The sequence below is a fragment of the Pristis pectinata genome, chromosome 28 (assembly GCF_009764475.1).
Source record: "Pristis pectinata isolate sPriPec2 chromosome 28, sPriPec2.1.pri, whole genome shotgun sequence".
In the NCBI taxonomy this organism is placed as follows: Eukaryota; Metazoa; Chordata; class Chondrichthyes; order Rhinopristiformes; family Pristidae; genus Pristis; species Pristis pectinata.
Genome location: NC_067432.1, coordinates 28,582,646 through 28,596,560, shown reverse-complemented (window position 1 = coordinate 28,596,560; position 13,915 = coordinate 28,582,646). Strand labels below are relative to the sequence as shown.

Sequence of the window (13,915 nt, the reverse complement as noted above, 5' to 3'; positions counted from 1 at the left end):
TCAGAACAAAATAGGCTTTTTAACAATGCAAACTCCAGGAAACTGATATTTAAAATCAAAATGACCAAAAGTTGTATCAATTAAGATTTTCCAAAAATAATATTAATGCGTTAACATGAGTCTGAAAAACTAGCTCAGAGAATTACTATATTGTGTAAAACAGGAGGTAGAAACTGCCCCACAATGCTTGTGCATCCTCTCTGAAAATGCATCAATTTAGTTGAATTCACTTTATATCCTGTTTCCTTACGCTACAACAGAACCATACTGTTCAATTAATAAAAACCATCACTAGCTGCGAAATGTTTTGGTACATCCTAAGGTTGCAAGGAGAACATTTTTCCTCCCTTTCCTTTCATACCCTTTTTGTTTTTCTGTACAAGATACTCATGCATGCATTTGACAGCAACAGTTCTGTGTTCAGACTGAAACCACAGTGCCTTGTGTTATCAGAGGTTAATATGGAATCACTGTTGACCCAAAGTGACTATGTGGACAATTACAGACTGAAGTGGCGCTGAATGTTATGACATACAATTGATTCAGTAACATTGGACTAGATTCTCCTCTAAATTGTTATAACAGTTGCAATTCATCAGCCTGGATAGGTTTTTGTTCCCATTGCCAAGAGCTAGCTTTTCTAGCTTTAGTCTTGCTCTTGCAATCAAAACGTGAACGCATTTGCAAAAATCATGTTTCACAACTCGCATCAATTCTTCACACCCCCTTTCGTTATTTATTTCGTAAAAGAGACACCAATTTGGTGAAACTGTACAATGCCAAGGCCAAGAACTAGTTGCAACCATTTGTCCCAGGCAGGCATCATTTTGATGGGAGAGTTCTGAAGATGATGTGCACCATTTCAAATGCAGACTTATTAGTTATTGGTTCATAAACAAATACCTGATTAAAAATACTACCAAATACTTTCAATAAGTGGGCAACTGAGCTGTCCCAAAACCTTTCACATTTGCTAACAACAGCTCATTTCCAGTATACAATTCTTTGTATTTATTCAAACTTGTCCTTGGTCTGTTCAACAATGAAAGATTTCCTTTCAGCATCCGTGTCCAAGATCTGAAGCATTTTCAAAACTTTAGAAGAGCCAGACAGATATCTGTCAGGCAGTTTATGAATAACACCAATTGATAACAAGGAGAAATTTCTTCTTTCAGAGGATTCTTAATTTTTTTTTGGAGTTCTTTATCCTAAAGAGCTGTGTATGCAGAGTTGTTATGGTGAGACAGATTAAGGGAATCAATCATTTTGTGGATCAGGCAGGAGAGCAGAGTTGAGGCCAGCAATCAGATACACTTAGATAATCTTAGTAAATGATGGGCTTGACTTGAGGGACCACGTGGCTTACTCCGACTTTTTCCTGTGGTAGTAGTTGAAGCAGATTCAATTGCACCATTTGCGAGCCATGCACCATGTAAAGGATGTTCTCATTTCATTTTTGATTCTTTTGTTCTACGTACCCTGGTTCTTCACCCTTCTATCAAAGGGAGCAGTTTCACTACATTGATACTCTTCAGGATTTTAAATAGCTCTACCAGATCACTTTGCACTCTATTCCAATGAGACAATTCAAACTTTTCCAGTCTATTCACATAACTGAAGACTCTCATCCTTGCAATCACTTGAATCACAAGATCTAAATAATTTTCAGGCCTGGGCTAATAATTGGCAAGTAATATTTGTGCCACAAAAATAGCATCTCCAACAAGGCAGTCGAATCATCTACTTTTGACATTCAACAGCATTACCATCCCCATGTCCCTCATCATCAATATTCTGGGGGTCAGTGTTGACTAGAAATTCAGTTGGGCCATAAAATAGAGTGGCTACAAGCATAGAGGCTGTGTATCCTGCAATGACCGACTCACCACCTGACACCCCAGGACATTTCCACTATCTACAGGACAAAGGAGTGTGAAGGAATACTCTTCACATTCCTGGATGAGCACAGTACTCTAAGGAAGCTCCATGCACATCAACCACTCTAAATATTCATTTGTTCTAACAGTGGCTGCAGTGTGTACCATCCACAAAATACACTGCACTTACAGTTTTGCCTATCAAGTTTTGATTCCAATTTACCTTAGCCAGACCCATTCTCATACCAATGAAACTGACCCTTTCCCAATTAACTACTTTTATCCCAGAGTGGGCTATGTCCTTTGCCATACCTATTCTGAACATTAAAAGTCACACTGCTTCATTCAAATTCCCCCACAGATCTCGGTTCTCCTTGCCTTGGCTTAATTTCTGGAACCAAGTCCAGCAATGTCACCTTTTTCATTGGGCCAGAATCACAGTCATTGATAATTTTCTTCTGACCACATTTCAAAAACTCCTCCTCCTCCTGTGTTGTATTGTAGATAGCAAGGAAGGTTGTCTAAGGCTACAGCATGATAATAGATCAGATGGAAAGAACAATGGCAGATGGAATTTAATCTTGACAAATGCAAAGTAATACATGTTGGGAAAGCATCTAAGGGTAGGACATGTACAGTGAATGGTAGACCTTTGGGGAGCATTGAAGAACAGAAGTACCAGTCCATAAATCCCTGAAAGTGGCAACACAGGTGGATAAGGCGATGAAGGCAGCATATGAGATACTTGTCTTCACTGGACATGGCTTGGAATACAACAACAGGTAGATCATGTTATAACTTTATAAAACAGTGGTTAGGCCACACCTGGAATATTGTGTGCAGTTCTGGTCACCACAGAATAGGAAGGATGTGTTTGTGCTGGAGAGGGTGAAAAGGAGATTCAACAGGACATTTCCTGGATTGCAGCATTTCAGTTATAAGGAAATACTGAATAGGCTGGATGAGGCTGAGGGGTGACCAGAGAGAGGAATATAAAACTACATGAGGGATAGATAGGGTAGATGGTAATAATCTTTTTCCAAAGGTGGAGGTATCCAAGACACAAGGGCATAAATTTAAGGTAAGAGGTAGAACATGGAGGGAACTTAAAGGGAATGTTTTCCACAGGAGAGGGTGGTTGGAGTCTGAAATGTGTTGTCTGAAGAGGTGACAGAGGCAGCAACTCTCACAACAGTTAAGAAGCATCTAGACAAGTTAGACATGTACCTGAATAGTCAAAGCATGGAAGGCTATGGACCTAATTCAGGTAAATGGGATTAGTGTAGGGAGGTAGACCAGGACTCAACTTGGCTTAAAATGTTATTTAAATGTTGGCTAGATCTGATTATTCATCTGAAAAGAAGTATGTTGATTTAAAAAAAAGCTCTGATTATTCAGCAATATACTCAATCTTTCCACTGACAGAAGTTCACCTACAAAATGCCATTTTAAAAAAAAAGTTTTATAATTAATGCAGGTATATGTGGATGGTGGGAGAATAATGAAGATTCACTTACAATCCAAAAAAAAATTCTGCTATCCAAATCTCAAAATACTGCAAGCCAGGTCAGAGACCTTCCCACTGCCAAAGAAACAAAAGATCTCCTGCTCCTCACAATGCCGAATCCAAAGAAAAATGGCAGCCCCAAAAGTTACAGCAGACAAAAATCTCACAAGGACAATCATGATGCACATGAAGAGCAAAATGTCACTCTCATTACTTTCTGTGCAAACCTGGCATTGCTTTATTGTACAGAGTATCTAACGAGTCCATTCATAGCCATCTATCTTTATCTATTCTGAGCTTGATGTGAAATCTTTGTTTGTTGATGGACTCATTGCCTCCAGTGGCAAAAATAAAACAGATTAATTTACATTACAGAACTACCTTCAACATTATTGCTTCCATTACAGGTTTCTCCATTGACCAGCCTTGTGAACAGCATCACAAGTTAATAAACTATGGAGATTACCTTTCCTCTCTTTGATTCCAATCAATCAGGAACTATGCAAAATAGTAAATTTAATGGCTATTATTAACTTAATTCTAAATACCCTCAGTTTATAGTGAGGACTAAAATGAGAGGCCAAATAGAATGAAATTATGGAATGATTTGCTTCTGGAACCTCTAGTTAAATGCTGCTAAACAGAAGCAGGTGGAGCTTAGATTTGGAGTAATGCAAAGTGCAGTATAGAAATGGCAACGAGACATAAGACAACTGGTTTGTGAAAACATTCTGGTTCAGTAATATTAATTAAAAATACTCCTATTTTGTGTTGGAGGATCTGATATTTCTTGATTTCTGGCATTATGCCCTTGCCACATGCACATTCAGCCCTGTAGAAATAAACAGGTTATTTTATGGTAAAACAGTAAGAACTGTCAGTGGGCAAGTAACCATTTACAAGTGTAGCCCTTCACATTTGAAGAACTGGTAACCCAATGACCTGAAGAAGTTAGTTTAGCCTTCCTACATACAATAATCTTCCCTCTGCTCTATCCACAGCAAGGAGAACGTGCATTTTTTGATGTTAAATTCCTAATATACAAAAGTGAAACAAATAAAGTATACTCACTCTGAAATAAAATTCTTCATTCCACTTAGGATCTAAAGTCTGAAAGAAGAAATAGCAGCACTTAATATACGAATATGATGATTTTCTTTTCAAAACAAAAAGCACAACTATTCTCAAACAATACACAAATACTCTTTTTAAATGTCAGAAAAATAAAAAAATGTCAAAAACACTCAAGCAGCATCCGTGGGCAGAGGAAAAGAGTCATCATTTCAGGTTAAGGGAGCTTGCAGTTTAACTACTTGATGGTACCCAGAGTTAATCCTTCATTACAACTAGAAAAGAAAGATTTCTTTTAATTCCCGGTAATCATTATACACAAAGTCACCAGGGCCCATTCTATTGATTGCAACATTATTGTCCCAGTTTTTCAAGAAATCCTATTTTATTTTTCTATCATAACTTCACTTTATAGTCAATAGTAAAGCCATGTGATCATTTGGAAGGCAGAGTAATTGATTAGAGTTCCTCTGCCAAGCTGGGAGGTGTAAAAATGAGGTATGTCATGGGTGGAAGGATAAGTTACACCCTGGCTAGTTTTGTAAATGAGCTCACAGGAAAATTTAGGGGGGAAAATAGGCAAGTATACACAAATATAAAATGAAAATACACAAAACAAGCTACCTTAATTTCCAGTAATCAAAATTGTTTTTGGTAAAATGCCTTCCCTTACATTCACAAAATGAATGCAATGCTTTCTTGCAAACTTTGGTTAATATCAATGGAAAAATTACTACATTTACCTTATTAACTAAGTAACCAGCAGCTATCCTTAAAAAAAATTCAACACAGGTCCTCAACGTACCATCAAACTGTTAAACTGCAAGCTCCCTTGAGCAGTCAAACCATGACTCATGAAAACTGTAGTCTCTTCCATATGGATAGTTATCGCAAGACCTTTAAAGCAAGCTCCAAACAGAAGTAGTAAATTGGCAAGATGGAGATGGGTGATCGTACTAAGGTTGGGCCCAAATCCAAGAGATGTCATAAATAATGATTCTGGATGAGAGGCAGAAAGCTTTGATCCAAGCTTACGTTTCCTGTATTAAACACAACATTGAATTTTTGGCAGCATATTTGAATGAGTGGAAAATGGAACGGCCTCTGAAAGGGGTTTTAATTTTAATTCATCATTCAACATTTCCCACCATATCTGAACGGCAGTGTGTTTGGGAATCACTAAAGTTTATTTTTGATTGGGTCATTTAAAATTTGAGTGACTAAGATCCTTATGAAGTTCACCTAAACCAAAACACTCGGCTAAAATTTGTACCATAATTATGGGACACTGGTAAGCTATCAAATAATCTACATCTGTTATAGTGGTGGCCCACGACATAGTGTAATTACACTAAATTAAACTAGTTTCTTTAGCTTCTTTTATATATAATTTCCAATCTTCTGAAAACTTTAACATTAATTTAGCATCTATATCTTATAGGGTGTCCATTCAACTATTTGGAAAGCAAAAGTAGGGGTGAAAAGTAGTCTTCAGCCTGGTTGTCAAATGTCTGCTACGGACTTGATCCCAGGAGAGCCAGCCCTCACCTGATCACCATACAGGATACACCTCGGGTTCCTGTCTCACTCCCTCTTTCTCCTGTATACTGGCCATCTCCCCTCTCAGTCCTGATGCAGGGTTTTGACCCCAAACATCCACAATTCCTTTCCTCCCATAGATGCTGCTTGACCCAATGAGTTTCTCCAGCAGATTGCTGATCGGCACAGATGTAGAGTAACAAATAAAAAATATGGGATGCTGATCAGTACCAAGGGCTCTGGCAAATTTCCCCATCTTGAATCAGGAGTGTTAGAACCACAATATAGCTTTCACAGCCAGATTACTTATAGGAAATCGAAGTCTAGGGAAGATTCTGGATCAAACTCACTTCAATGGGCAGTTTAAACATGTTATGTCCTTTGGTTTATGCAAGCAGGATTGCATATCATCTGTGTGGATACATGTGAAAGGACATTCAGCTCAGTGTATTTACACCAGGAACAGTGGACAATAGTCTTTGAATGTTTGATCCACTGGGTATTGTGGACACTTGTAATTTTAATAGCACCACCTTTTTTGGGTCACTTATTTTGAAGACCATGTTCCAACTGCAGAAACATTTTGCACCTACCCACCTTCTTGATAGTTTTGGTTTGAACACTGGTGACTTCTCCTTTTATTGGATCATATAGAGACACTTTAGCATATGGATCACTGAAAAAAGGATAGAAAAAGATGAAAACTTCTGATACACAGGCAGCAGATTGCACAGTTCTTTATGTTGTAGATAATAAATTTCTGCGAGATCCTAAAATACCAACTCTATAATGATTTTAATCCAAATCATGGTGAAAGTTTTGTACAGGCTGCTGTGGGAGGCGGGGGAAGAGATTATGGAGCCTCTGATGAAGATCTTTGCATCGTCAATGGAGACGGGAGAGGTCCCGGAAGGTTGGAGGGTTGCGGATGTTGTTCCCTTATTCAAGAAAGGGAGTAGGGATAGCCCAGGGAATTATAGACCGGTGAGTCTTACCTCAGTGGTTGGTAAGCTGATGGAGAAGATCCTGAGAGGCAGGATTTATGACCATTTGGAGAGGTATAATATGATTAGGAATAGTCAGCATGGCTTTGTTAAGGGCAGGTCCTGCCTTACGAGCCTGATTGAATTTTTTGAGGATGTGACTAAACACATCAACGAAGTGAGAGCAGTAGATGTAGTGTATATGGATTTCAGCAAGGCATTTGATAAGGTACCCCATGCGAGGCTTACGGAGAAGGTGAGGAGACATGGGATCCAAGGGGACATTGCAGCGTGGATCCAGAACTGGCTGGCCCACAGAAGGCAAAGAATGGTTGTTGAAGGGTTATATTCTGAGTGGAGGTCGGTGACCAGTGGTGTACCTCAGGGATCTGTACTGGGACCCCTACTCTTTGTGATTTTTATATACGACCTGGATGAGGAAGTGGAGGGGTGGGTTAGTAAGTTTGCGGATGACACGAAGGTTGGGGGTGTTGTGGATAGTTTGGAGGGCTGTCAGAGGTTACAGAGGGACTTAGATAGGATGCAGAGTTGGGCTGAGAAGTGGCAGATGCAGTTCAACCCAGATAAGTGTGAAGTGGTTCATTTTGGTAGGTCAAATATGATGGCAGAATATAGTGTTAATGGTAGGACTCTTGGCAGTGTGGAGGTTCAGAGGGATCTTGGGCTCCCAGTCCATAGGACATTCAAAGCAGCTGTGCAGGTTGACTCTGTGGTTAAGAAGGCATATGGTGTATTGTCCTTCATCAATCGGGGAATTGAATTTAGGAGCCAAGAGGTATTGTTGCAGCTATATAGGTCCCTGATCAGACCTCACTTGGAGTACTGTGCTCAGTTCTGGTCGCCTCACTACAGGAAGGATGTGGAAGCCATAGAAAGGGTGCAGAGGAGATTTACAAGGATGCTGCCTGGAATGCAGAGCATGCCTTATGAAAACAGGTTGAGGGAACTCGGCCTTTTCTCCTTGGAGAGACGGAGGATGAGGGGGGACCTGATAGAGGTATATAAGATGATGAGAGGTATTGATAGGGTAGATAGTCAGAGGCTTTTCCCCAGGGCTGAAATGGTGGCCACAAGAGGACATAGGTTTAAGGTGCTGGGGAATAGGTATCGAGGAGATGTCAGGGGCTTTTTTTACTCAGAGAGTGGTGACTGCGTGGAATGGGCTGCCGGCAACAGTGGTGGAGGCGGATACAATAGGCTAATTTAAGAGACTGTTGGATAGGTACATGGAGCTGAGAAAAATAGAGGGCTATGGGTAAGCCTAGTAATTTCTAGGGTAGGGACATGTTTGGCACAGCTTTGTGGGCTGAAGGTCCTGAATTGTGCTGTAGTTTTTCTATGTTTCTAGATAAGGACTTTTCAATTGCAATGACATGTTTCTCCAAGCATGGAAAACTCAGTGTGCACAGAACAATAAATATTCATCCTTCTGCATTAATGGGTGGACATGCTGTAAATACCGTTCTCCATCACACTTCAATTATTTAACTGAATCTTATAATTAAACTCTTGTGTGTCCCAATTACAAGCAATGTGTTGGCAACTCAAAATTTAGTATATACCTCTGGTTTGCATGGAGATTGAATTCAAAGTTGTTTGGTCTATAGGAAACAGTAACACTTTACTTTGAAAGTTATACTTAAAAATGTTCTCTTACACAGATCTCCATTCCATGTAACTCATCAGATAATACAATAACTGGCACACAGACTAATCTGCTCTAGTAGAGTAATATGGTGCAATGAATTGGAAGAGGCAAATTCTAACCCTAACTTTTGCTGACATCCTTACAGATGGTAACATTTATCAGAAGCACAGGAGACACATGCACCTACACTTGAACCATTTTCACAAGCTGTGTTTTATTTGTTCCTATAAATTATATGTCTGGAAATGTTTTAATTTCAGCATTTATAGCAAATTCATGTCCCAATAAAAACTTCCTCTGCTCTATGCATCTTAAATCCCCAATAATTCTTTTCGCACCAGCATGAAATTTTCCACTGTTCTTACCAGCCAATGTGATCATTTCTCTCATTTGGCCTTTTTAATTAAACTAAGCAGTTAAACTAAGGATTACACGGGGTTGACTAGTAGAGTGGCTCCATGTCCATTTGGAACAGAATCAATAACACTCTCCAGGATACTGAAGAATAGACAGCAAGTTAAATCAATCAAGTGCGCCAGGTACAATTCTTCAAGAATACACACTCAAGATGCCTTGTTTTATATACATAACAACACAGGCCTCCAAGGTAAGGAGGACTTTGCAAGGTTTTTTGCCCAGATTAGATCTCCACAGAGGAATACAACAGTGTGCAATCTATAACGTGCATTCATAAAGATTCAAATGGTAACAGTAAACTCTGGAATTTCAAATAAACAATGTACATCTCAGAATATTTTAAAGCCACACATGTCCTGCCCAATATCCCAGCTACCAACTGGAAGTCAGTGAACAGAAAATTCCAGAGGCTACTAAGATTTATTACAGCCAATGCAGCTGACATCTCTAGAGTTTCTTGTACACTAACATGGCCAATTCAAACACTGAAACACAGTGCCCACATGACAAAAAAAACAAGGAAAGTGAACCAGAAACATCTGGTATCATTCTCATTACTGTAAACTGAATTCAGTTTTAATAGTTTGAAGACTAGAGTGAATGTTGAAAAGGAAATACACTGAGCCACCTTCAGGACCCAGACAAAACAACTCTCAGAAAATCCCACTTACTTCCCAGTGCAAATGACTGCAGAACTAATTTGGTAATAATTGGTAATGGTTTTAAAATTATTCTACTGGAAGTAAATTTTCATCACTCAGATCAACCCAAATGTAATCTAACTGCAGCAAGAGGCAAAAGAAAATAAGCCTTGATAGCAGGAGAAAAGAGTTACACCAACAGTTAATGTTTAAAAGATAAGTTCTCAGGTTCATGGATAGGAAAGGTTTCGAGGGATCATGGGCCAAATGCAGGCAAATGGGACTAGCTCAGAAAAACACTTTGGTTGGCATGGACAAGTTGGGTCAAAGGGCCCGTCTCCATGACTGGTGGCTACTCCCCAGGTAGTATCACATTCATGCAGATACAAAGGTGAAAGTTTGATGGAGAACTATCCCTGGTAGCAAATCTCAAATGCATGGATGGGAATGATGTAAACAAAATATAGCCCCATAGAAATGCCAGAAAAAGATTAAAAGCAATTGGAGACCTAAGACGGACATCCTCAGGAGCAGAGAGCAGCCTGGTTTTGGCTTACTTTAAATTCATTTACAAGGTCTTTTATAAATTTCACAATTTTAAATGTAAACGGCGAATGGTTTTTCAAAAGCTCTCTGCACCTGAAGGTGGCTCAATAAAATAGAATTCTTTGAGGCTGTTGAGATGGTTGAACAGGTAGAATTAAAGCCTATTTTATAACGTGAATACATCACCTTGGCATTCAGCATACAGGACTAATGTATATAAAAAGTAATTGTAGGCAATACACGAATTCTGAAACAACATTCTCACAATGCCCTGGGCTGCATGTTGCCCACAAAGATTAAGCAAACTGTGGCACACATCACCTTTTTCAAGTTAGTTGGTGTCAGGCATCTGATAAAGGGGAATTCCAGTGTCCAGCAACAGTGATATCATTAAGCTGGCTAACTTAAAGTTGATGGAAGCATTTTGAATTTTTTTGATGAATGTAGATTCCACATAAAAGAAACTAGGTTTCATCCAGGACCAGGGAGTTCACTGAGCAGTACTCAGTGTTTAGTCTTCCATTAAAATCTCACTGTAAGACTAGTTTGAAATAGCCAAGATTTTCATCAATTCAATTATTTCTCTTGTTGTAGTGAGAAGATTACACAATGTATGGAGGAGGGGTAAATTTACTGTCAGCAATTTAAGGATTACCATGTTAAATTACACATGCACCAAAATCCCAAAATTGCTGATAATTCCACAGTGCAACCATGAAGATTACTGAATTTTACCACTAAAACAAGCAATGTTTCTATGTTAAAATTCCCTGCCAATTACATTGGTGCACTTTAACAGGAAAGATTCTTAATGTTGAACATATAATCATTTCAGCTTGATTCTACTTTAACAATTACAGAATACTCTTATTTGGAAAAACACGAATGACTGCCGGGCACTTGAATTTTAAATAATTAAGCTGGAACTGATTAAAGTCCCAAATAATAACTTGTAAGCTTGTAAAATATTTAAATAGTCTTTTCAACATTTTTCAGAAAATGTGAAAATGGTGGGCAAAGAAAACAATGACCAGTTGAAATGTCTCAAATAGCATTTCTCCAAAATATTTACAAAATTATATATGGAAGAATTTATAATTATGCCCAGTGTCAGCAGAGATGCGTCTTTTAGTCTCCATAAATAACACAGAAATCATCAGATGTTCCCAAAAACCAGTTTTGTCAAAATGCACACAGTCAATTCTAAGCTAAAAGGCTACAACTTTGGGTCCCAGAGCAAAGCAGGGGAACAAGAATTTACTGCTTATTTCCATCTCTTTAGCCACCAACGCAATACTTAACTTCTTACCCATGTAAAGATTTTCTCAGCACTTCCAACCAAGGGCAGGTTCCCATCTGTTTTCAACTACCCCCATACTTTACATACTTAACATAATACAATGTCTCAATGCACTTTATCAACAAAGTCTAACAGTAAGCCACTTAGGAGATATTGAAAGCCTATGACATAGTTTTAAAGAGAAGAAACTGAGAGGGAATTTTAGGGAGGGAATTCCAGGGCTTTGAGATTCAAATATTGAAAGCATTGTTATAGGCGATGCGGAGATTAAAATAACCATAGAACCACAGAACCATACAGCACAAAACAGGCCCTTCGGCCCATCATGTTGTCCACCCTCACACTACCTAACCCCTTCCTCCTGCATATCCCCCCATCCCACACTCCTCCATATCCCTATCCAACAAGCTCTTGAACCTGTTCAATGTATCTGCCTCCACCACCACCCCAGGCAGTGCATTCCATGCACCAAAATCAGGTGTAAAAACACAATGAACAGAAGAGGTATATCATTCAACCCCTGAACATGTTCCACCTTGTGAAGCGGGCACGGCTGATCAATGCCCCAAGTATACACAAACACTTACCTCCCCAATTATTCAGGTTACGCAAGAAATCAGAACTGTTTGACCACTAATTTTTCAAGATTGTGGAGTTGTAGGGATGGTGAGGAGTGAAATCATAGAGGGCTTTGAATAAAAAAGTAATAAAAAGTTACCCATTGCTGATTCAGATCCAACATAGGTCAGAAAACACAGGGATTGTGGATGACATTTTCTATTTTCTGCTCTCCTTTACATAAGCACAAGGGTAGACTATCAGTCAGTGGTTCCGTAGGAAACTGTCAGCTATGACCTGTTCACAGTGCCAGCTAGAGGAAAGTCACATTCAGCTTATTTTGGACTTGTTCATTCTTGGCTAAACATGGATATCCAAAACAACCTGGAGGGCAGATGCCAGCTCATCAAACAGCAGCTCTGCCAATGGCCTCACCATTGTGACCACCGGTGAAGCACTCATATGCCAAGAGGATATACCATGTGCATTATGCATGGGGGTACTTAGCCTTATACCAGGTATGGCTGGTGAATGGATTCACCATTACTGTGGCAAAAAAGCTAAGTGCAAGTTTTAAGTATTTTAACTGCTTTTAATTTTAAGCATTTTGCGGTGTTTTAATGAAATTTTGATTTAGAAATAGCTCAGAAACTTTTGACACCAGTGAGTTGTTAATGGGCAGAGCCTCAACAGTACACCTGCTGGGATATACTTGCCTCTCAGAACACCCTCCACCTCCTGAGATCCCCTTCAGGTGTAGATCACCTGGTCAATTGACCTTTTGCATCCACAAAATGCAAGTGCTAGAGAGGCAGGCAGCCTGGCTGGTTAGTCTGGGCAGCAGGCAGGGTCCAGCGTGATCAAGCCCCATGCTTTGGGGAAACTCAACTCGCTTCAGAGGGAGCTGACATTTTACTAGTCTCTGCTGGAAGTACACATTAAAAAATCTTTGACACAGGCACCAAACCTGCAAGAATATCACTTGTCTACCAGCATGTGGCACACAACGCGAGACCAGGCAAAAAAATATACAAGAGTTTACTAGTTTAACTCATAAACCCAGTGGCACTCCCATTAAACTAATAGGAATTAAAATAATCCCCATCTCACTGGACTGTAACACCATTAAAAACAGCTGGCTCATTGTTCCAAGTCTATGTACATTGCAAAGTCAGACTAATGCTTACTGCCTCAGTATATACACAGTAGTTCACAAATGGTGTATAATAGGAATCATTTATAAAGAAATGGTATGACATTCCAGGATTAATGAGCAACCACACGGTAAACACAGGAAGAGAGAAATGGTAGCTTGCTATCCTATAAGAGGATAAAGCATTCACCATGTACATAACTCTTCAACCAATCAACACCAAAGCTTTGAGGACCCTGTTGATTCTAATTTTGCACAATTACACTAGTCATAGATTTGGTTAGGTAATTTATTTTGTTCATGGTTGCTTATTTTGCCAGGGTTGTGGTTTGCAGAGATTGATTTCATTGTTTAGCAGTTTGGCAGTAAATTGTTCTGTCACATGATGGTTGCTGAACAAGCTCCAGGCAACACAAGGTTTCATCATCTTCCTGTGTATCAAAATTCTATAACAATATGAGCTCAATGTCTGAAAGAGAGAATTTGCCAAAAAAAGGCACAAGAGCATTAAAAACTGCTTACCTTAAAATAAACTAAATAAAAATGCACTATTGTGATTCTGCTTGTGCACTAAGAGGGCGTAGGTTATGGTGACCATGGCTCTGGGGAGTGCTGTTCTGCGAGTTTGAAACAGTAAACCATTGTATTCATTCA

At 39.3% G+C, this 13,915-nt stretch overlaps 1 protein-coding gene across 3 annotated transcripts in view; it reads right to left on the bottom strand.

The window, feature by feature from the left end:
- nedd4a (NEDD4 E3 ubiquitin protein ligase a) overlaps window positions 1–13,915 on the bottom strand; it is a 139,168-nt gene that overhangs the window by 105,634 nt on the left and 19,619 nt on the right. For 2 of the 3 annotated variants that reach the window (XM_052040374.1, XM_052040375.1), the window contains exons 3-4: window positions 6,592–6,670; window positions 4,456–4,494 (exon numbers count right to left, since the gene is read on the bottom strand). In XM_052040374.1, the coding sequence (XP_051896334.1) occupies window positions 4,456–4,494; window positions 6,592–6,670 (118 nt within the window). The remainder of the gene's footprint in view (window positions 1–4,455; window positions 4,495–6,591; window positions 6,671–13,915) is intronic. The other variant, XM_052040376.1, reaches the window with a different exon arrangement.